The 24,790-nt window shown below is 41.2% G+C and overlaps 1 protein-coding gene and 1 long non-coding RNA gene across 2 annotated transcripts in view; one reads left to right on the top strand and one right to left on the bottom strand.

Moving 5' to 3' along the window:
* The window catches only part of LOC141779635 (low-density lipoprotein receptor class A domain-containing protein 4-like), a 231,639-nt gene that overhangs the window by 70,538 nt on the left and 136,311 nt on the right, over window positions 1–24,790 (top strand). Inside the window, exon 2 of the mRNA XM_074654540.1 lies at window positions 13,610–14,416. Coding sequence (XP_074510641.1) covers window positions 14,377–14,416 — 40 coding nt within the window. The 5' untranslated portion in view covers window positions 13,610–14,376. The remainder of the gene's footprint in view (window positions 1–13,609; window positions 14,417–24,790) is intronic.
* Window positions 17,430–19,154, bottom strand: LOC141779619 (uncharacterized). The gene is made up of 3 exons (XR_012596368.1): window positions 18,635–19,154; window positions 17,806–18,598; window positions 17,430–17,751 (listed from the first exon to the last, which is right to left on the bottom strand). It is a non-coding gene; the product is annotated as an uncharacterized LOC141779619 (long non-coding RNA).

The raw sequence follows: 24,790 nt of genomic DNA, 5'->3' as shown, positions 1-24,790 counted from the left end.
ACACTAGAGTTGATGCATAGCCAGATTAAGCCCGTCAGACTTGTCACACTCGGCTGACAGTCAGCGTGACACAGAGCCAAATCAGACAAGGATGTGACGAACGACGCCTTCAGCCTACCTTTGTTTGCTTTTGCTTTGCCAGTCATTTTGTGCATCATTTCACACTTCAGATGTTATTCTTTTCCTGTGGCAAATGATGGATTAGATAATTCCTCCAAAAAGAAAAGAAAAAAAAGGTTATTTTTTCAGGCATTTCTGCTCTCTACCTAAGAAGGCTAGAGGATGATATGCACCAGGGATGTTATCAGGTCAGGAAATTGCCAGAATAAAAAGGAATTTTTGGAATGAGGCCGACACAAAGTCCCAACAAACAGCTTTATTTAATTCATTGTATTCTTAGTCTAGGAACAGCTAAACTTAGTACGGCGCAATATTAGGGCCATTGTAGGTAAAAAACAAAAAACAAAGAGGAGACGAAGGAGGGGGATAATATTCTGACAAAAAACTCTGAATTTTCGAGATTAAAGTCATGCATTACGAGAAATTTGTTTTGGATATTCTCTGAGATTAAAGTGGCAAATTTACAAGAAAAAAACTCACAAATTTCCGAGAAAAACTCACAAATTTACAAGAAAAAACTCCGAAAAATTGTGTTTTTTTTTTTTGTTTGTTCAAGGAAGCACATCACTTCACTTTGCAAGGTTGGATCAACCTCATCAGACGCCACCGTTAAACACTGCGGTAACGTAAGCCGCCGAGTCCAAAATATATTATACTGTAGCGGACTCTAAGGCCATCCATCCATCCATCCATCCATCCATCCATCCATCCATCCATCCATCCATCCATCCATCCATCCATCCATCCATCCACCCACCCACCCACCCACCCATCCATCCATCCATCCATCCATCCATCTATCCAACCATCCATCCATTCATCCATCCATTCATCCATCTATCCAACCATCCATCCATTCATCCATCCATCCATCCAATCATCCTTCACACTGACGCATTGACAGTTGGGCACAATCCTAGAGTGTAACTATGGTAACGCAGTGTGTTTGGAGTAACGTTTTCCCAACAGTTATTTTTTAGTGTTAGCTGCGCTGAAATAAAAAACATGCCTTTGTGTAGTCAGAGATAGAAGTTGTTCGTCTCTACTTTCCTGTAACTTCTACAATATTAATATTTATGTATGTTCATAAAAGAACACAGAAAGAGCTTAAAAGAAAACATACTATATATATGTATCTCTAAGGACCTTCGCCTCGCTCAGAGGCCGTTCGTCGCAGAGAACATCGGAAACAGCAATCTTAAGGATTTATATGATAACTCATTGGCAAAATAAAACGTACAACAGGTCTAACATGAGAATAAAGTACAATGTATAACACTGCCATCATTATGTTCATAAAATAACTCAAAGAACATGAAAGAAAATGTGAATATGTATCTTTCAGGACCGTCGCCTGACTCGGAGGCCATCCTTTCCATGATAACGCTAGGCAAAAATAAATAAATAAATAAAATTTAAAAAATGCAACTATCGTTGTAGTGAACCGGACTAAACACTTTTAAGCCAACAATATTAGGGACCAATTGTTTATTTATATTAAAATAAATACATTTATTTATGAAAATAAAAATCTTTTTTATCTTTTAAAAATGTTTGTCTTTGAAACCATTGTGATGTCAGATGTGTGTTGCGGTGTACGGGGCTCGGGTTAGGGTTCTGTGGGGGGCCTAGGGCACCAAAAGGGCTAGAGCTGGCCGTGTATATTGTTCATTGCTGTCATTGTGCTCTTCATCATTGCGTTCATTCATTTGAATGTTAAGTAGTAATTAGTTTTGTGTGTAGTTTAATAAACCTTTCATTTATAAAGCACTTGATCATCTGGTTTTGTGAGTATGAATCATTATAATCACTGTACATGAGCCAAGAACTCAGTGGCAACTTTCCACAATTGAGACTGAATTAACTAATAATTAATAATTGGCCTCAATTTCCCTTTATGAATAGCGGTGCCCCGAGGCAGATTCAACGCAAGTTAAATTCTGTTAAAACTGATTATTTCTGGTAGCCTTAGTTGAGTGCAATCACTCTCCTTTATCTTTTATACCAAGTTAATGTGTGTACGGTGCGTATTCTTGGAGCCCTTGAGGCTTATAAGTTATTGTGACATATTTTGGTTTTATGAAATGCATTTATGCTATGGTCACTCGCCAACAAACTGTCATAAGTCATCAAATTGGAAAACCGTAAATCATTACCAGCGGCGACAGCGACGCTGGTATTGTTTTCACCTTGTGAGTCTGTGTGTGACTCATCGTAGCAGAATGTGGTCCTGAGACACCTGCTGTTGCAGCAACTACCACAGAGGACGTTTAGGGACTTTGCCTGTGAACAGATTTTGTCAGCGTGATAGCGCCGCAACCGTGCAAGATGCAGTCACGAAACTTTACAGGTGTGAAGTTGAGATCAAAATGAAGGCCGAATTTGAGGATGGGTATGTTCCGGCGGAAGTAGCGGGGTAGGAAGTGTCCCCCGGCCCGCTTTGAAGTCGCGACTGGTGTGATTCCATTGCAAGATGGTCTCTAGTTTATTTCTGACTAAAATTTTGATCTTGCTTTTTTGTTACATCATGAAATTAAATACATGAAATATATTATGCTGACACTTTTGTCTGAAGCAAACACACACACACACACACATTGGAAACAATTTGTGGTTTAGTGCCTTGCTCAAGGATATTTGTGACCTGTGGTTATGAAGAGTCAGGACTCGAAACACAAACACTACACTACAATTCTATAGTTCACAAACATCAGACATAATATGTCATCCAGAGTAGGCTCGCATGACCACGCCCCCTTTTTGGGGAAACCAGTCACGTGTCCCTCATAGACGGTAACAGAGTAAACAGAAGAAGTTGAAACATGTCTCCAAACTTCTACTTTAAACAAACCAGTAATAGTAATAACGCTATGCTGAAGAGTTGCTGTGTAGTTCCTTGCACCAACAATAAATCCAAAAACGCTGATCTCTGATTTGTTCCCCTGCCATGTCCCAAAAAGATCTAATAGAGGAGCTTTATGGCTCAAAGCTATAGACCAGACCAGCATGGCTTTATGGTTCCAGGCTATAGACCAGACCAGTATGGCTTTATGGTTCCAGGCTATAGACCAGACCAGTATGGCGTCATCGCCGAGGCTGCGCTCCCTTTTGGGGGAAAGAAACTCGCCGTCACAGGAGAGAAAATGATGAAAAGCTGTTGTGTAGCGGGTTAACCGAGGCTTTCACTCTGATATTTGAGGCTCATATGATACGTGAATATTCACTGTCAGTGTGCTAAATGGCTAAAGTGACTAGCATGGCTAGCTAACGTTAGCTTGAGTGTGAGGCTGCTGCAGTAATACAGTCATACATTAACGTTATAGCAGCATCAGACTGTCGTCTCCAACTAAATCTCAGCCGATAGATCAAACAGTTGGCTGTTAACACGTTGATTATTTACAGACAACACTCAGCCTAACGGGATTCAATCAGATATGTAGAGATGTCTGGATAAGCAATATCTGTCCACTCTGTTGGACGGGGGAAGATTGAAGAGACGTGACGGCGATCAACCTTTATTAAGGTAACGCGAACGCTGAGGTTCAGGCAAGGTCGCAAAATAATTATTAAACATGTTTATAAAACAATTGTTTGTATAACAAGACATAGATGCATACAAATTTGTGAAAACTACAATCCAAACATATGTCAAATGCAAAAAAAAAGAAGAAGACAAGAAAGGCTTTGAAATGACTACAGTGAAACAGGTGTTTGAAGGACAGATGTCGGGCGAAGCCGAGTGGAATTGTTGCCAAAACTGCTGCGTGCACAAACTCAAATGTGTTCAGCTAAACCATCAGGCGCTGGTGCTTTGGTACTGCTGCTATTATTACCTACAGGTAAGTAGTGGTGTATTTGTTTAGAACTGAAATGAAACACCTGTATAAGTGATTAACCAGGTGTTAATCATTTACAGGAAAATAAGTGATACCTGGCAGCCAGTCACGACTGAACATCCTCAATGGCCGTGGTGTAACGCACAGCAGGCGGGGAGCATCAGGTTCAAGTGCAGGGTCTGAAAATGGAACTCAATCAATTTAGACCAAGTGGGTTATATATAGTTAGTAATGGGCATAATAGCCTATTAGGTAAGACTTTGGTAGATTGAGTAGCAGGGACATTATTTTCCTAATAATACATGTTTCCGGAGTGATCTCCACGGCTATACCACTAGAGATAAGTGAGTAAGTACGTTTCTTTTGTTTCTTGATTTGGGTGAACTGACCCTTTAACTTGTACCTTAAAATACAAAAAATAAATAAATAAAAGAATTAATCAAAATAAATACATAAAGAAGGAAAAGTTAAATTAAACAGAAGATTAACTAAATAAGGGAATTAATACAAAGATAAATAAAGAAGCAAATTAAAACAGAAATATCAATTTATTTCACATTTTATCAATAATTTAATGACATTTATTTATTTATTGAGTCATTTATTGATTTATTTTTGTTATATATGTTTGTACTGTACACTGAGTTCAACAATTCAATTGACTTAAATGAAAATAAACAAACCATTAAAGGGGACACAGTGATGATTGTTTGGGTGATTATCCATATACATACTGTAACTAAAAACTGTTGTCCTTGTTCTCTGTCCTTGTAAGACAAACAGTAGCAAACAGTGAGACAGTAGCTGCTGGGCTCAACCTCAATACGCCGCTGTTAAACTGCAGCCTGGCCACGAGCCAAGCTCGTCAAACTGGAGTACAGTATGGACGGGACTAATGAAGCACACTAGAGTGGATCCTCCATTAATCATTTGTGGGTCTTGTATAATCTTCGTCTATCCGTGTGTGACAGAGTGTCTGTGTCCTTAAACGACCTTTCGTCTGCCACCAGCGCTCACCTATTGCACAAAAGATCCTCATGAGCGAATGCTGAACTTCCACTGTGTTATCTTCTGTAAACTATGATATCACTAAGTAGCTCAGTGGTGCGTTCATTAGCTGAGCAAAAATGATACCAGTGCAAAATGACTGTGGTGAACAGTCAAAGACATTTGTTAAACCCCTTGTTCCATCAAGACTTAATTTGACTCCCTACACATAACACATTATTGACTTTGGATGTCTGATGCTGGACCATTTAAAATGTCTAAAAGCACATGTGACTGGCTTTCCCTGCTAGATCCAGTTGCATTGAATGGTGATACTTCATGATAAATAATTGTTGCATGATGTTGTATTTCCCTCTTTACTTGTTTGATTAATGCTCATCTGGGAGACCTCTAAACTATGAATAAAAGTCTAGATTCATGTTTTTACTTGTTAAACATGCAGAAGTTGAAGTACTTTTGAGGATATTTTGCAAGTCATGTCACACATTTTAAGCTTTTTCGCGAAAGTTAAGCAGTCAACGTAAACCGTCACATACAGAGGCGCAGTCGCAAAACTAAGAAAAGATCATAGTTTAGGTCAAAATAAATATGTTTGTTATGTAAATTAAATTATGTATGTCAGTAAGTGTTATTCAAATGCCATTTGGTGAGACCAAGCTGTTTTTTTTTTTTTTTTTGCCTAAACCTAACCAAACCGTTTCGAGGGCGTATATTGTATTAGGCATGTCCTGTAGTACTGGACCTGAAAATCTGGGATTGGACAGTAAAATAACACAGATTAGAGACTATAAAACTGGGGTGGACACAAAAAAATCACCTTACCGACTGTCTGTTTTTTTTTGGAAAGAGAAGGCTCTAGATATTTGAGCATCCAAACCAGGCGACACTGCCTGTGGGCCTTATTCAGTAGTGTCTGTGGGCTTTTTTTCCGCACACTGTGTATCCACAGTCCCCCTTATTGTTTGATTCCAAAGAAATAAAACTGAATATCACCCTTAGCCGTTTATAATCTGAGAGACGATCCACGTAGTTTTATTGTCCAGCAGGGAGACATTTCATATTTCCTCTAGCCGATCCTGTTAGATAAGAGTCAGACCAAATATAAACAGTCCACCAGAGCCACATTTTTGAGTGACTCTTTTTCTCCACGTCTGTTGCTGCACAACTCTGAATCACCTCAGTAGCCCCAGTTCTTGGTTTGTTATGCAATCACATTCTCAGCATGCTTGAATTTTCAGTGTAACAGATGCGACCAACCCCATGGTTTAATAGTCTGTTCCCCAATCCATGTTTGTCTGACTGACTGCTGTCTCACTGATAAGCACATGTCCCTGTGTGACCCAGCAGAGGAGTCAGAGCTGGCTGTTAGAGTTGCTAGTTATCCCCATATGTTACAATGACAGGCAGATAGTACACACATACACATACTCCAATACTAATAATGCCACGATGGAAACTCTCCTTCCTTTACCAACTCCAGAGAGGTCAGAGGGGTCATGCACGGCTCCATAACAGCAGGGCTGAAGCTGGTAAAGCTAGTCATTATGAAGGTTTGTGCATTTCCTTTGTTCAAATACAGTCTCTCGAGGCCACCTTGCAATGTTATTTGTATTATTATATTTCATTTTAAAGCTGCAGTGGGTGAAAATTACGATGGAGTATTAGGGTCACATTGAGAAAAAAAAAAATCTGAGATTTTGTGAATAAAGTCATAATATTATAAAGTAGTAATTTTACGTGTTTTTTTAGAGGGGAAATTGAGCAGCCTGTGTGAAATTTTTTTCAGGGTGGGGAGTTGTTTCTTTTGGGCTTGTTTCTTTGGACATGGTTGCTTGTTTCTCTCGTGAGATCTGGCAACACTGTCAGTCACTCACTCAGTGACAGACTATTGCGTTTGTAGGGCTGGGCCTCTGCTGTACAGCCAAAAAAAGCAAGGACAGCAGACTCTTGAGCACATTTAAAGCCACTGTGAACATCAGTGTACTCTTTCTGTTTTTGCCCTAGCCATGTGTTTCTAATCACCTGTGGTGGCTCGATTATTCAGTACGGGATGAGTTAGTTTTGTCCAAATAAGAAGACGTCATCTTTCTTTGCAAGTCTCCTATAAATTACTTTTATATATTACTAAATTATGTAATTGCTGCCTGCATTAAATGTATGTTCAAATGCAATGTTTTTTTCCCTGAATGAAGGGCTACATTTATTGTGCTGGTGTTGCCGGGAAGTGGTTGGAGTGGATGGATGGCGTGTGATTAGTTTTAGGCAACAAAAGCACTTAGTGAAAGCTTGTGGTTTGGGTAAAACATGAATAAATACCTCATGCTAAGAACTGCAAACGTTTTTCTGTAATGCAGTAGTTGTTACGAGCAGATGTTGTATTGTAAGATCGGATATTTTGGTGGAAAGCAAACAAAATATGTTGTTAGTGAACATTTTGCAGCTCTTTCTGCTGTTTCCAGTTCTTTGTCAGTGAGAAAACTTAAACAAAAGTTGATAGAGACAATCAAACGTCTCCATTTTTCCCTTTTCTATTTCAATTATAAATGTTACACTGCTGCGGCGGCGTTTCCCAGACGTTTGTGTTCTCTGCGTTGCTCAGACTTTGAAGTCTTCCAGCCGGATAGATCCAGAGAAGATGCAGGAGTCCATGGGTTGTCCTTAAATGACCGGAGCACAGACAAACACCCACCTGGAGCCTCAAATTTGTCCAACAGCAAACACACAGCCTGTCGGGACGACTAGCCGTCCTCAGATGACCCGGCAGACAAACAGACAGACAGACAGACAGACAGACAGACAGACAGGCAGACAGACAGACAGACAGACAGACAGACAGACAGACAGACAGACAGACAGACAGACAGATAGCGGTAGTAGTGGGGTCAGACTGGACTGACTTAAAGGTATAGTCAGCAGAAAGAATGTGTGTGTGTCAGATTGGAAGAGATTGGTTGCAGGAACAGTCCTACCTGATAAGCCACTGACGGTTTGTGCAGTGCAGTCGTTTTATATGAAATATAATGTAACATAAATAATATAACATTCATATAAAGGAATCAGATATAAAGTCCTTACTCCGAGACTCCTGAATAGAGCATATGATGTTTTAATTTCTCCACCAGAATAGAGTGAGACTGTGATTTAACACACACTATACAATAATGTCCTTATCAGTTGCTGGGATATGCACACGTTGTAAAAACCCCACGTTTTAATTTCTGTTTCTTGCTGTGCAGCTGCACCTTAGTCGCTCCAACTCCGACAAGAATAACTTGCTCTGCAGTTAGATTAAAAAAAAGGCAAATCTATTCTGGGACTTTTTTTCCCTGTTAAAGTTTCAGAAATCAGTAAGTTTACTTTTTTCAGCTGCTCCAGTTGTGTGACAGGTGTATAATATGGATTCAACTGAAACATTAAAGCTTCTGTGGGCAGAACGTTTTTGGCATCACCGGGCAAAAATTCCATAATAACCTTTCGGTATATTTTAATTCAAGTGTTCTGAGAGAAAACTAGACTTCTGCACCTCCTCATGGCTCTGTTGTCAGGCTTTAAAAAATCTATTCCGTGACGGGAGACTTTGGCCAATCGAAGGTCATTTCAGAGAGAGAGAGCGTTCCTATTGGGGGTCCCTATTGGCTGTGCTCCGGCTGGTGGGCGGTGCTTGGTATTTTCTCAACTGATCTCAACATGGTATCGCTTTAATAACCTGTGGGCAATGTGAGCAGGACTGCTTCATGATAACATTGGATTTTGATATGATCTTTGCATCAGTGTGATGGCATACATGCCTGCCTGGTTATTGTATTCATTTTGCAAGTGATCCTGCAGAAAATGTGCTATTACTAAAATGTACTAATACCACAATATCTATTAATGTGGCAATATAAACATACATATACCGTGATAGAGGATTTTCTTCATATCTCCCACCCTTAAACCAGAATGTATTACTGTCCCCACCCTCCCATCTTCACCTCCGTAATGCCTTACTTCATTTAACAGGAAATCATGAACAGTAAATCCTGTTAAATTGGGATTCCTATGGACAAACTTGTATTAAATGTGGGTTTGGGACTCATTATCCCAGAAAAGATGTGTATCTCCACATTTAGTGATTTACATGTATATGGTTTTAGCTATAGAATATGTTCTTCTATGTGTTAGACAAAAAATCCCTCTAAAACAGTATGAACCTATCTCAAACATGCACTAGTGAACAATCAAAGCAAAGCTGTGGTTAGCTAAAAAGGTCCACTCCCTGTCTCATTTATGATGTCTCTGAATGTCCCAAACTTCATTGAAGAAACTGTCAATTTTACTCCAAACATTTGTCAAATCAAACAGACATGGCTAGAAAACAAAACGATTCCTGGTTGGAGCTTAAAGCAATTTTTCTTATTTCATGAAAATGTGAAGAAGGATTTGATTGGACAATAATATTGGGGACCGTTGACATGAATGATAACGTTTTGGAAGCCCACTGTTTATTTATTCTTTCCCTTTTACAACCGTTCAGTACCACTGACATGAATACAAGTCAAATGCAAAGTTTCTTCTGATATTGCTCGCCATTCAAACTCAGTTTGCGGAAGTGAGGTCACTTGTAAAACAGACTTAGTTAATGTTGCGACTCTTTGAAGATCGACAGCCCTGATATCGACTAAATTGCTGCGTCATCAGACTTATCTCTGTGTGGATTCACAGGCTGCTCCTCTCAATATCAAACAGGATTAATCTGTGATAATGCTGCTCTAAACAGTTAGTCTAGTGTGGCAGCCTCCTCTCCTCTCCTCTCCTCTCCTCTCCTCTCCTCTCCTCTCCTCTCCTCTCCTCTCCTCTCCTCTCCTCTCCTTGACTTCCCCAGAATAATTTCAATCCATTTTATACACCACGGACTTCAACTCTGGATACTAATTTGGCTTCGTCACGAGCAGACAAATTGATGAATCACTGGTAAAGCACATAATGAAGAAGATATCCGTCTACAGTACGTCACGGCAGCCCAGTTCTCGCCCTTTACTTTTCCATTTGTCAGGGCACAAGCTGTTGCGTGTATCCTGACTGCGATAAGACTCGATAAGAACAGGCAAATGCAGCTGAGATAAGACAAGCTAACAGAGATCCGTCGAGCCTTTCCAAACCTCAGACGGGGTGTGTGTTTGTTTACCGTCTGTCTGCTTTTTCCACCAACAAATTCCTCCCTTCCTGTGTCATTTCACTTCTTGAACTTTATTTGATTTTTTTTTCTCTCTCCCCCTCTCTTAAAAAAAATATCTTTTCTTTCTCTTTTTTGTTTCTTTTCCTAGTTTTTCTTCTTCCTACAGGATTCTCTGTAACATCTGCCTTCCTCCTCTGTAATTTCCCTGTGATTTTATCTATACGATCTATCTGTCCTACACCCAGGGTTTGAAATTAGCACCTGCCACCTGCCAAATGCGGGTAAAATTGTTGGCAGTGGCGGATAAAATCATCAGGCCATCCGCCACTTTGGCAGACAGGGAAAACGCTAGGGATGTGAATAGAGAATCGGTTCTTGTAGGTTCCTTTTCTGATTCCTTGGCATCTCATGCCTCCGTGTCTATTTATTGCTTTCCGACAGTTCCCCCATGCACAATGACGCATACGCACGCTGTATTATGTTTCAGGTTGTTTGGGACCAGAGCCACGGAGGAGAGAAAAAAATGCTCAAAAAGCATGGCGCTGCTATTACTACTAAACCTGAGGGGACGCGCTGTATTTTTCCCTGATAATGCGACACTGAGAGCAACAAATCCATGTTGAAATCAACAGGAGGAGAGTTAGTAACATTATCTGTTAGCAGCCGGTGGGCAGTACAGTTCTGCTTGGCTAAATTGTTGCCATTGAGTTTCCATTGAGTTACATTATGAGGCATTCAAGCTCTGCTCAGTAAACATGACTATTGGGCGAAGGTAAATTACAGTTTGATGAAACAACTTGAATAAATCCAGTTGTTTTGCAGTTGTTTTCACAGCAATATAAAGTAGATACAGCGGGTAAAATAAGTATTGAACACGTCACCATTTTTCTCAGTAAATATATTTCCAAAGGTGCTATTGACATGACATTTTCACCAGATGTTGGTAACAACACAAGTAATCTATACATACAAAGAAACCAAAACAAATAATTTCAGAAATTAAGTTATGTGTAATAATGTGAAGTGACACGGGGGAAAAGTATTGAACACATGAAGAAAGGGAGGTGCAAAAAGGCATGGAAAGCCAAGACAACAGCTGAAATCTATCAGTAATTAGAAATTAATCCGGCCCCTTGTCAGTGCAAATTAATATCAGCTGGTTCAGTCCCAACTGATGGCCTATAAAAAGGTGTCTAATTACCAAGGTGTCACACAAGAAACATCTCATGATGGGTAAAAGCAAAGAGCTCTCTCAAGACCTTCGCAACCTTATTGTTGCAAAACATACTGATGAAATTGGTTACAGACGCATTTCTAAACTTCTGAATGTTCCAGTGAGCACTGTTGGGGCCATAATCCGGATGTGGAAAGAACATCATTTCACAATAAACTGGCCACGACCAGGTGCTCCTAGAAAGATTTCAGACAGAGGAGTGAAAAGAATTATCAGAAGAGTTGTCCAAGAGCCAAGGACCACTTGTGGAGAGCTTCAGAAAGACCTGGAATTAGCAGGTACAATTATTTCAAAGAAATCAATAAGTAATGCACTCAACCGCCATGGCCTGTATGCACGCTCACCACGCAAGACTCCATTGCTGAAGAAAAAGTATGTTGAAGCTCGTTTAAAGTTTGCTGCACAACATTTGGACAAGCCTGTGAAATACTGGGAGAATATAGTCTGGTCAGATGAGAGCAAAATTGAACTCTGTGGATGCCATAATACACACCATGTTTGGAGGACAAATGGCACTGCACATCACCCTAAAAACACCATACCAACAGTGAAGTTTGGAGGTGGGAACATCATGGTGTGGGGCTGCTTTTCAGCATCCGGTACTGGCAAACTTCACATAATTGAAGGAAGGATGAATGGAAAAATGTACCGAGACATTCTTGATAAAAATCTGCTGCCATCTACCATGATGATGAAGATGAAACGAGGGTGGACATTTCAGTAAGACAATGATCCCAAACACACAGCCAAGGAAACTCTCAATTGGTTTCAGAGAAAGAAAATAAAGCTGCTAGAATGGCCCAGCCAATCACCTGACTTGAATCCAATTGAAAATCTATGGAAAGAACTGAAGATCAGAGTTCATAGAAGAGGCCCACGGAACCTTCAAGATTTAAAGACTGTTTGTGTGGAAGAATGGGCCAAAATCAGCCCTGAGCAATGCATACGACTAGTTTCTCCATACAGGAGGCGTCTTGAAGCTGTCATTACCAACAAAGGCTTTTGTACAAAGTATTAAATAAATATCAGTAAGTGTGTTCAATACTTTTTCCCTGTGTCATTTCACATTATTACACATAACTTAATTTCTGAACTTATTTGTTTTGGTTTCTTTGTATATATAGATTACTTGGGTTGTTACCAACATCTGGTGAAAATGTCATGTCAATATTACCTTTGGAAATATATTTACTGAGAAAAATGGTGACGTGTTCAATACTTATTTTACCCGCTGTATTAGAGAGAGAATTATGACCTGTATAACTTCCTAATAGCTTGCAGAGATTTTTTTTTAATCAAAGCAGATATTTAAATAATCATAATCATTTGAATTGTGTTTTTATGCAAATAACCACTTTAGATGACAATAACAAAGTACAGTACAGCTCTGTGTACAGTAGGCTACCCTCCTTGCACCGAAAAATAGGGCTCTCCCAGAAGCTACGGTGTAATTCGAACACTGTAATTTACCATGCATATAATCTTTTTTATGTAAAATATATCGAACATTGAATGACATCAGATGTAAAATGTTATTCCTTCATTTAGCGCAGAGATTTCAAAAGTGGCAGATACAATTTCTGAGTGTCAGACAGTGAAAAAAAGTTGATTTCAGACCCTGCCCCCAGCCTCATTTCATCTTGCATGTTCTGACAACAAAAAGAATAGTTGCTCTTTTACCAAAACCGATCTTCCTCCGATCCCCCAGCCCCCTCCTCCTTCTCCTCTTCTTTTCTTTTGGATTTTATTCCTTCCCCAGTCGGAAAAAAAAAGAAGCGGCGCTTTCACACAGTAAATAAAGTTTAGTTGTTTCCTTAGCCGTAGCCTCCCCCAACCCTGTTTATCAGGCAGACTTCAAAGTGGCACACTGACATGTGGCTCTATCTTCCCCCTGCTCTGTGAAATAGGGTCACAGGCAGCACTTGGCTTTCAGAAAAAAAACTTTTCCCTTTCATGTACGAACCTAGTGGGTGAGAGGAACTAAAGGGGGCCATGCCAGCCACCCACCTGCTATCCAAACTGAGACACACACTGCGGCTAGTCCTCTGCCTTGTGTGTGGGTGTGTGTGCGTGGGTGGATGTGGACGAGTTGTTGTTTTTGTGCACTTTTCTCAACTGGTCATTGCAGGCCAGCAGTCAGCCCTGCCCATATTTTGCTTGGGTGTATCTATCTCGCTTGTTGTTTTTGGTATGATTTTATTCATTGAGTTTCTCCCTCTCTCTGTGTGTGTTTTCTTTTTCTCTCTTCTGTAGCTGTGGAGTCGGTGTGAGAGCGCCTCCGTGCTTCGTGCTGAGCTCGGGACTGCAGCAACGGGACAAAAGACATAAGAGGAGAAAGAGAGGACGGGAGGCAACAAAATCACGGGAACAAATCGTCGAAAGAGAATCGGCGGAGACGGCATGTTGATTAGAGCTGAGTTTAAGAGACAAACCTGACTGTGGAGGAGACACTGAGAGATATATAGATTCTTAGCTCACAGACAAGAAAGAGGCTCACCTGAAGCCACACAGGTTGGAAAAGTGAGAGCCACGAATTCAGGGTGCTGGCCATGGCTGCAGGCCTGCTGCTGGGAGGATAGAGTTCAACCACACCTACACTGCAACTTCCTCAACCTTCATCCATCCTCTCGTAACCTGAATCAGTGTGTCGAGACCCCTCCAACTTCCTCTTCCTCTAAGCCATCACCACATTGCCCAAGTCCTGTGTACTCAACACTGTTAAAAGCCAGTGACATCGTCACACAGACTAGTTAACCAGTCAGCTGTGTTACTTGGAGAGAGTCACTCTGCGGCAGTCGCAGTCGTTGCAGAGTTTGACGTACAGCGGCCTTTTTTATTCCCGCACATGGACTGTTGATGAAGAAAGATGGCAGCGAGACTGGCAGGCGCCGCCCCTTCCTCTCGGCCACCCTCCCTCCCCCCAGCGGGCGTGGCTCGGACCGGTTAAGGTGTGTCTGTTGGCATCCATCGCAGCATCGGCAGCAGCTGGCAGCAGCTGGCAGAGCGCGGGAAGGAGCAGTATGCAGGAAACTGACTTACCGGCCACAAATGCCTTTAAAGGTAAACACTGATAATGCAATGTGTGTCAAATGTAACACAATAACATGTTAACGCAAATTTGTTTTAATGCCACTATTTTCTTTAACGAAACTTTTTAGGTTGTAGCGGCCTCAGTTATGAAACTAGAAAACCTAAACCTCCATTGGTACCAACCATGCCATAATAGCTTTTCGAGAAGGAGGCTACATAACGCTCCAAACTTGCGCAAAATTTTGGCGAGGTAAAACTGTCATGGCCATTTTCAGAGGGGTCCCTTGACCTCTGACCTCAAGATATGAGATTGAAAATGGGTACATAATACACACAGTAAGCCCTATGAACATAAAAACAACGTGGGGAGCATCTGGACGAGCCAACGAACAGCACGGGGGAGGAGATGCTGCAATTTATTGATACAATGTTTGCGTCCTTTTTGTAAAATAATTAGTGAACTGTTCATCATAACATTTTTATTTGTGAACAAATATAATTAGTTAAACATTATTTAAAAGTTTTCTGAATCTGCTCTTTTAGGGCAAACATTTCAGACAGAATTACATGTTCAGACAAAGGCTGTGATATGTGTAAATAATACAATAATCCTTTAACTAGTAATAACTATGGTCCAAAATGATCAAAAACCTTCACATTTTCTTGGGGGAGGACCCCTAACCCCAATATCTTCTAATATCTTTTATTCACTGTAGAAATTGAGAAAATGTAGGAGCGTCCTGACTGGGACACTGCTCCTAAAACCTGAATAATAGCCGACTATAGGCTACAAATAACACAGGAAAGCACTTTAACTATTAACACTAAACAGTGTTATAGGCCTACTATAGAAGATGCATAGCCCAAGTATAATAATATAGCAATAAAACCACAGCTGATTATGACTGTCTCAGTATAACATGCTTAAAGAAATAATAAACAAGCAGGAAAAAGTCACGAGAGATTGCTGATAGCGGCCGATACACACTCCAACATGTGAATAAGGAGAGTACTGACACTTATTTTTTTCCACTTCAAGCACTGATGTAAAACCTTTTAGAATTGCTGACTCATCAACATAGGCTTCTTTATGCATGCTTGTACAGTACATCTACAGTTTCTGTGAGTTGACATCTCCAGTATGAGGGAATCAGACAGGTCACACTGTTTGAGGTGAAAAGTTCACAGCCGTCCTCGGTGGAAATAATAAGCTCTGTGCTGCCCACAGTATTAGCCTCTGTAAACTAAAGCTTAATGGTTTGTCATTAAAACATAATCACTTACTCTAATTATGATTGTTGTAACTGAAGTCGTATGCAGGCAGCTCTCCCTCTGGGGAGTAACTTCCTCTCTTGCAGCTGAACCGTTGCTCAAACCTAATATCTAATGACTGGGTTCAGACCTGTGACATGCTGACTGACCTCAGTCAGATCATGAGATGAAATCTGTTTACATTTAGTCAAATCATGGTGTTTTAAGAATATGTTTAGAGTAGGGCTGTCAAAGTTAACGCGATAAAAACACGTTAACGCAAATTATTTTTAACGCCACTAATTTCTTTAACGCAACTTGGGATTTTTAGGTTGTAGCGGTTGTAGTTTTAAAGCTATAGTTTGTCGTGAAGGAGGCTAAATAACGCTCCAAACTTAATTAAGTTTTGGCGAGGAAAGACTGGCATGTCCATTTTCAAAGGGGCCCCTTGACCTCTGACCTCAAGATATGTGAATGAAAATGGGTTCTATGGGTACCCACGAGTCTCCCCTTTACAGACATGCCCACTTTATGATAATCACATGCAGTTTGGGGCAAGTCATAGTCAAGTCAGCACACTGACACACTGACAGCATGGATACGACCTACACCTTCACATGTTAAATCCAAAGTGGTAAACACTACACATCCAGTAAAGTACGGAAACACTTTGGGTTTCACACATTGCAGGAAAAGCAGAGGTAGACATCACGGCTAAAGCTGCATGCTAACTCTGTCATGGACAGGCAACGTTATCGTATTGCGGTAACGTGCGGTCAAGCCGGCCGTCACTCTCATGTCCGTGGTCATATGGGCCGACGCTACAACTGTAGAGCACCCATATACTGACATTTATGTTAAATGCATTCAAACGGCCCCGATGGAGCTGACCATGGATGTATAAAGAGAACGGAGCTGACGGGAGAGCTAGAGACGACCTTGGAGAAGTTAGAGGAAGTATACACGTGTGAATACGTCCGGTTTTCAAAATAAGGTGTTAACAAAGGGAACTGTATATACAAAATACATATATAGAAATAAGATTGATTGGATTATATTCACCAGAAGTATAAAACATTACATGTCCCTTATAAATTAAAAAGAAAATACCACTAATTTGTGAGAGAAATGTCTTTATTCTTTGAATTTTGGGTTGCTGGAAAAAAATATTATAAATAATATTCTGACAATGACTGATATATTTGACTTCAGGACATCTCTGACTACATACATGCTGGAAATCAAACATTTTACTGTATTAATTTAGATATTTTCCAAAGTAAAAGTCCCTAGTAGTGTATGATTCAACTTTGTCTCATGGTCTAATGTTTAAAAAAGTTAACAAAAATAACTCATATCGAATCGCGATACTTAAAAATTGCAATACATAATGAATCAGCACCCAAGTATGGTGATAGTATCAAATCGGGAGATAGGTGTATCATATCAGCCCTAGTATGTACCACTGGTTGTAAGAGGAAAAAGTAGAGCTAGCATCAACAGTGTCACACAGAAAGCAGATCTCAGCACCGTTGGGGTGCTGCTTCTTCCAGAAGGAACCCATCCTCTGTGTGTTCTCCATCATGTGAACAAACAGCCTCTTCAGAGAGACTTATGCAGATAATACACCCATGAAGGAGGACTGATGGCATCCTCTCATGTCTCCTCCCTGTCTGGATTTTCAGACTGCTGCAGTGAATTTCTCATCCTGCCATTTTCTCTTTGATTGCCGAGAGTTCGGAGTCCTGCTGCGATGTTTCCATTGGCAATGTTAACCAGCGCACACGTAGGGATGCGCTCCTCCACTCACCACCGATTTGTCAAAGCAATTTGACTTGCGGCTGAAGCTCGCTCAGTCGCGTAAACGACCACGGGCACGGAGCGGTTGACAGAACCTTTATTCTGAATATGATCCGAGACAGACATCTCACTCTGTGAGCTTACAGAAAACCGCACTGACGGACTGACTGAGCCGCTGACTCATTCACATAGACCTTAGCTGGCTGCTCTCTGTTGTTTCCTATATGGGTAATTAAACTGAACGTAGAGCCTAGTGGGGCTAGTATGCAGTGTGTGTGCTGCGTGGTTAAGAGTTTGATTAATGCACTTCAAATCTTCACACACACACACACACACACACACACACACACACACACACACACACACACACACACACACACACACACACACACACACACACACTAGCTTATCTGTGAATATGTGTATGCATCCCGCTGTTATTATTAGTGTGGTCAACTACTTGCAGATATGGAGAAATCACTCCAGAGCCGAGTCTTCTCTCTGTTCTCAAACCACATGTGTTACATAATTCATCAGCTGTGTGTGTATGTGTGTGTGTGTGTATGTCTGGGTTAGTTCTGGTCAGTCTCCGCTGAGGTCCTGTAGGGTTGAAAGAGGGGAATGAGGTCGTCGGGCGGTAGTAAACAAACGTGCCAACATTCAATTGTAGGTGGACACCCCGTGGTCGATAGCTGTTAACATAAGGTTTTGTTTACTGCGCCAGGTTCATGTCAGGTAAAACACACACACACACACACACACACACACACACACACACACAGACGTCTGGCCTTCCACTCTGCCCAGCCGGGTCTGTGTGTGTGTGTGTGTGTGTGTGTCTGTCTGCCTCTGTGTTCAGTTGCATTTTAATCCACACTGATTTCCATGGCGAGCTTGTTATTGTAAGCATTGTGTTCTCAGGCAGACACAGACCAAGGCCGTGTTACCAACACTGGAAAAACAACTTTTTACTCCCATCACACTCTTTCACCTTAAAGGTGCAATGTATAAGGCAGAGAAGAGGCTGTATTACGCACGAGCTTGTAGCCGGGCACTGCGTAATGCGTGGAGAGAGCAGCCTCTAAACGCCGCCATTTACGAGTAGAGGGCCCGCAAACGTGACTTTGACTAAACCACTGTTTATATAGATGGACAACGCATCTCCTCATCTTCCTCTCACTAAACAGGAAACACTACCGCTTTTGTCCACAGGGACCGCTAAAATCGACACAAAATGAAAGTTCCTCGTAGTAACCTTAAAGCCCCCCCTCCAGTGTATTTAGTCATTTCTATGGTATTTAATATTTATTTGAGTCATTTCCTGACTCAGTTGATTAGCCACACTGTTTGCCAAAAACTTAATTTTGTGCTCAAAGTTAAAAAAAAGAAGGTTGTTGGTAAAATGGGAATATGACTATAGTAGGAGCTGCAGGTCAGACGTCATCCTCCAAACTTGCGCAGGCACTCATGATCGTTTGAGCAGCAAACTGATAAATCTGTTAGTTTGTCTTTCTAGTTAGTTAGCTAGCCCAACTTGTTGCATTAGCCAACTGAGAGTTTTCATTTTATTTTTTATTTTCCTCCACCTTAGTTTAGTGTGTTTATTTTCACAATGGTATTTGTGTGTGCCGAGCACGGGTTCAATCAACGTAGTGGATTACACTAAACAACACACTGACTGACTGTCTCTCTCACTCTCTCACTTCTTTACCGTCTCCTCCTCCTGCTGGAGAGAAATTAACGGAAAGCAGCCGATGCCGTTTTGGAGGTTTGCCGGCCTCAAACAGGTCCGGATGACGACAGGGAACACAACTTTCAGCCCAAAAGAAAACAAGAGAAAAGTCCCGTTAGTGAAATAAACGACTCACAGTGCAGCCCGGTGTGGTGTCGGTGCTGGAGCTGAGGCGAGAGCAACCGGTGCTGGTGGAACCAGCTGGTTGGAGGTTCACCAGCAGGTGAACCTCCAAAACTTTTAGAAACTGCATTTCAAACAGCGGACCTCAGCAACATGTCTATCCGTCCTCCGGTGCGCTGTGGCCGGCGTGCGGCGGTGCGGCTCCTCGGTGCAGCAGCAGCCAGACGGCTGGCTCGCCAGGAGGAGACGGTAAAGAAGAGAGCGAGTGAGAGAGAGTCGGTGTGTTGCTCTAATTCTTGTCTCATTTACGGTCTCATGAACAGTAAATTCATCTAAACTGGGTTGAAAAACGATGCAATCTGGTTGCCACGGTAGTGAATTACATCTGACTATTAACCACACCCCTGTTCTCTGTCTGAGAAAGAAAGTTAACCAAAAAACAGGAAGTAACACTAGCTGGAGGGGGACATTAAGCCATCCGTAGCGTTCCCACTCCTCTACTAACCAACGTCCTGATGGAAACCACATACAGTCAATGAATGAGATCTTTTGTAGAAGAAAGTGGCGTCTACTCTGGGTTGGATTTTGTAAGAAAGTCTGCTGGATTGCAGTGTCACAAAGCAAAGGGTGGTCTTCCTTTGCAGTCATAAATAAAACTTAGTGAAAGCCCAATGAAAATAAATAAATAATTTCCAACCATTCGTTTTCTTTAAAAAAGAGGAAGAGGAGAAGCAATGTCCTCTCAGCAGGAACCAAAAAAAATCTCCCTCTAAATCTTACCAATGTCATATTTTCTTCACCTCCATTTTCTAACAGCCCCCTTGAGGCAGTCGATATACAGAGAGACAATACTGCAGAGTCAGTCCCAGTCTGCCTCCCTCTTTCTCATCCTCCTGTCTTTTCCCTCTCTGCATTTGACACATTTTCTCACTCTGCCTCTCCCTAGGTGGCCACCTTTTTCTGTCCATCCCCATTTATCTCACTCCGTCTGTCATCCCGTCCTCCTCCCTCCTCTGCTCCGTCTCGCACTGTGGTCTCCCACCACAGTCAATCCATATTGAGCTGTACTAATGTGGAGCCCTCGCCCATCCATAAAGTGACTGACAGCTCTGGGTTATTAGATGAGGACCTCCTGCCCCTCTGCCTGCCTGCTGCCTGGGGCGGAGGCCTCACACACACTGGATATCTGTCTGTCTGCCTCTTTGCTTGACTATGCACGGCTGAAATTAGACATACTTCAGTCTTTACAAGCCTAATATGTCACTGTGCCAAGTTTCCACCACCACCTTTTTAGTGAGAACAAATGCCACTTTCTGGTCCGAGGGATTAAAGTTACTGATCACAGGAACGCGTCATTGCTTGGACATCTCGGAGCATGGGCTTGTTTGCTGTGGTGTTGGGTTGGTTGCGATGGTTCCTACTGTATCTGCTTTATTCCTGGCTCAATTCCAAACCACCCCTTACACGCTCTGCCTACCCACTTCCACTCCGTGTGTACGTTCGCGTGGAGGGTCCGCCATATTAAGTACCATCCCAAACCAGTTAGCGGGGAGTGGAAGTGAGTTTTAAAACCCTCCAAGTAAACAACATTAGGTGTAGCTGTACTGTCGTCCGGGTGGAAACAGTAAGGCTTATACACGCTGCTTATACACAGATTGAGATAACCAAAATGGAAAAAAAAGTGTGGAAATTTGTCAAAAATTGGGAGAAATACGGGAGCATTGTGACACCGGGAGAGGGCAATGAAAAACGGGAATCTCCTTGGAAAATCGGGAGAATTGGAGAATATTGTTTGAGTGGAATAACGTTAGGTAACTGGACGCAACCGTCACTAATGCAGAGATGCTAACGTAGCTCCTCAGGGATTGAAGCTGTTATTTTTCTCATTTTGATAATTCAATTCAATTCAATTTATTTTTGTATAGCGTCAAATCATAACAGAAGTTATCTATCAATCTAACCGGTGACAACACATTAGTTCAGGTTCTAAGGACTGTGGCTGTTGGTTGTTGTTGTTGATTTTGTTTAAATATGCCGAATTGTAATTTTTTGGGTTATTGTTGGTATTGTTGATTCAGCTGAGCCAGCTAATATGAGCTAATGTCACTTGTTGCCATGGTAAATATTCACCCATTCTGCAGCCTGATGGAGACCACCAGTGTCCATGTGACCAGGCATGGCAGAGGCAGCCTTCTTTTATCGCTGAAAAATTGGGATTGGCATCGGAGTGAAGCCCGGTGCTTACCGTCAATCTCAGCCATTTATCCCTTTTTTTTCCTACACTAACTGGCAACTTGATCGCCGACGATACAGATATACCACGTGATGCCAACGTCGTAATACTATTGACTCACAAGCCTTGTTAGAAGTGGGAACCAAACGTCAGATATCTTCCACAAAGATAAACAAAACATTCATTTTGGACCCGTCAACATTTTTAAATTATTAATTTACAATCATCATAATTCTTTTTAGGAAAAGCCACTTTTATTCTGCACCTTTTTTAAAAGCTCTGTTGATGTATTACTAATTTTTTTTTTTTAAGTTATCCATCTACTTAAAAATGTTATCAATAAAACCTTTAATAAGTATATCTGCCCGCTAGCTTTAAGTCAGAAGACATTCCACCCATGTCATCCAGACTTCTGTTAGATAAATACAACAGTATATCACTTGTGATGTTATTCAATAGCAAATGGTTCAGAGACAGTTCCCAATGTCTTTAGGCTACTTATGGTTCAGCAAGCTAGTTTTAAAGGAGGAATTATAACTGCGCGTTCTGCATCGCTCTGCAAAGAAAGCTTTTTTCAGAGTGTGAGCAGGCAGCTGAGCCCTGTGGGACGCCACAGGTGATGAGTAACAGGATGGGTTGTGTATCATGAACAAAAACATGCTGTTAAAAGACGATCAAGAGACAAGCCTCCGACACCACACACACACACACACACACACACAATCACACACGTGCTTACGGCAATCAATTAAAATTACATGATCTGCTGTGTAATATCTCTGCACTACGGTGTAAAAGAAGAAGTGGCCTAACCCCGGATTCCCAGTTGAAAACAACATCCAAGCACAACATACTCAAACCTTTAATAAAACTACACGTTTAAAGAGGAATATTGTAGCTATGGGATTAAGGATCCAGGCTGTTTCTTCTCTAAACTCGTGCATGTAGAGAACGCCAGCATACCACTGGTCAGAGAGCTGTTTATAATGGATATAATGATGGAATCTGTATCAAAGATACCTTTGAGGAATTTTGTGGGAACACTATCTATTGAACAAGTAGAGCACCTCATATGGGACACAGTTTGCTGTAAAAACAACAGGGAAATAGGTTCAGGGTTTTCTGACATCACAGATGAGTCCCAGTTAAGAGGAAAATCTGGAGTTTTACTAGTTTACTTTTTTTTTTTTTTTTTTTTGGCAATTAATAATGCCCAAAACTCCCTCTTCCCTTTGTGAATGTGGCTGTGCTGTATGCTGCATTCAAGTGATGTGGGAATATTTGCCAGAACGTGTAGTGAGTTCTTAAAGGGATAGTTCGGGTGTTTTGAGTTATATGAGGTACTTATACATAGTCAGTGTATTACCTACAGTAGATGGCGGTCAGCACGCTCCAGGCAGACAGGAGTACCAGCACGGGAGCAAAGCAATGTGGACGGGGACGTCAGCAAAAGATATTTTAGCCACCACTTTACTTTGAAAAAAACTATAATTTAACCCTGCAGGACACAGGGGGTTGCTGGTCTACCGCTGCCTCAATCGGTTAGTTTGTTTGTGCTATTGTGTGAGTTAGGTGAATCCGAACAAACCAAAGTCACACAAACAATACAAACATTCTAACCTATTGAGTCAGCAGTAGACCAGCAACTCCTGTTGTCTGAGAGGTAAAATTAGAGTTTTTTTCAATGGAGTCTGGTTGCTTTGGCGAGAGCAGAGAGAACGGTTTCGATTCCCGTCGGAAACATAGACTGTATAGTTGTCTGACGGTAAGTTAAAGCAGTGAAAATACTATACACTAATATAGTGTATACTTCAACTAATATTGATTTTTTAGATGGCCCTTTCTTTAAAGTGTCTAAAATATGTTTTGCCCCGTCCACATCAGTTCATTGCTTTGCTTCCGTGCCTTAACTCCTGTCTGCTTCTCCAAACTGGGGCGTGCCGAACACTGACTTTGGATAAGTACCTCGTACTACCCTACTTCAAAACCACTGAACTATCCCTTTAACCACCATGAAAAGTGATAGATTTTTTTTTTTTTAAGTACATTTTTCATTTCAAAGAAGTTTATATTAAAGGTTGTTTCATACATTTGTATGATTGAATTTGTGCTCATTCAAAGACAGTGTAATGAAATGCTGAATGACTTTAAAACAGCTCAGTATTTTTTTTATAATGAGGAGGTCTTTGTTTCCCTGGCACAAAAGGGGAATAAATATATCGATATCGGCTATCGGCTATCGGCTATCGGCTAAATTGTTATTTTAAACATCGGTATCGGCCCAGAATTGGAGCATCCGTAGAAAATTCACATTTCCAAATCTTTTTTTTTGGGGTATTTTGCAGACATGGCAAAGGTCATCGTATCAAATGTAGAACATAACTCAGTGTCTGTGACATGAAATAAAAACAGAAAAATGACCATCCCTTACCCCCACCCCATGTAGGTCACGAAAGAGGGAAAAAATAAATAACTAAATAAAAAAAATATCTATTAATATTAATAGTAATAAAATAAAAAATAAAGTAAATTAATAGAAAATAAAACAAAATTCACATTTCCACTCTGTAGTGTTTCAGAATGTGATGATTGTAACACATTAGTAGCAGAACTGCTCCACGATACTATCTAGTGGTCAGGACCTGTGTGTGTGTGTGTGTGTGTGTGTGTGTGTGTGTGTGTGTGTGTGTGTGTGTGTGTGTGTGTGTGTGTGTGCAGACTGTGTATACGTATCAGTGTGATATAATTGCAAGATGTATGACAAGATAATTGCACATGTGCGCGTGTGTCTTTTTAACGTGTAAATGTGTGTGCGTGTGTTCATGCGTGTTGGTCCATGCATGTGTGTATTTATGTTCGGCCATTATAATTACAGGATTTGCGACATGATAATTGCACGCGTGTCTGTGAATGTGCGCATATGTGCATTCATATTTATCCATTATAATTACATGGTTTGAGACAAACCGTGCGTGTGTGTGTGTGTGTGTGTGTGTGTGTGTGTGTTGGTGTCTATGGCAGAAACCCACTAAATTAGACAGACACAGTGAGTCATCGTCCCCGCCTAATTTCTTCTTCAGTGTGCGTCTTAATATGCAAATTCTGTAATGTTTCAGGTTTATGAAGCAAAGGCGTGTGTGTATGTGCTGCTATGCACTCTGAGCAGTGTGTGTGTGTGTGTGTGTGTGTGTGTGTGTGTTTACCTTGTCTCTCTGTGCATGGCTGCCTGCTGTCTGATTTTGTCTCCTTTATTTACTTCCCATCC

The sequence above is a fragment of the Sebastes fasciatus genome, chromosome 12 (assembly GCF_043250625.1).
Source record: "Sebastes fasciatus isolate fSebFas1 chromosome 12, fSebFas1.pri, whole genome shotgun sequence".
In the NCBI taxonomy this organism is placed as follows: domain Eukaryota; kingdom Metazoa; phylum Chordata; class Actinopteri; order Perciformes; family Sebastidae; genus Sebastes; species Sebastes fasciatus.
Note: the sequence above shows the minus strand (reverse complement) of the source record. Positions and strands in the feature narration are given on the sequence as shown.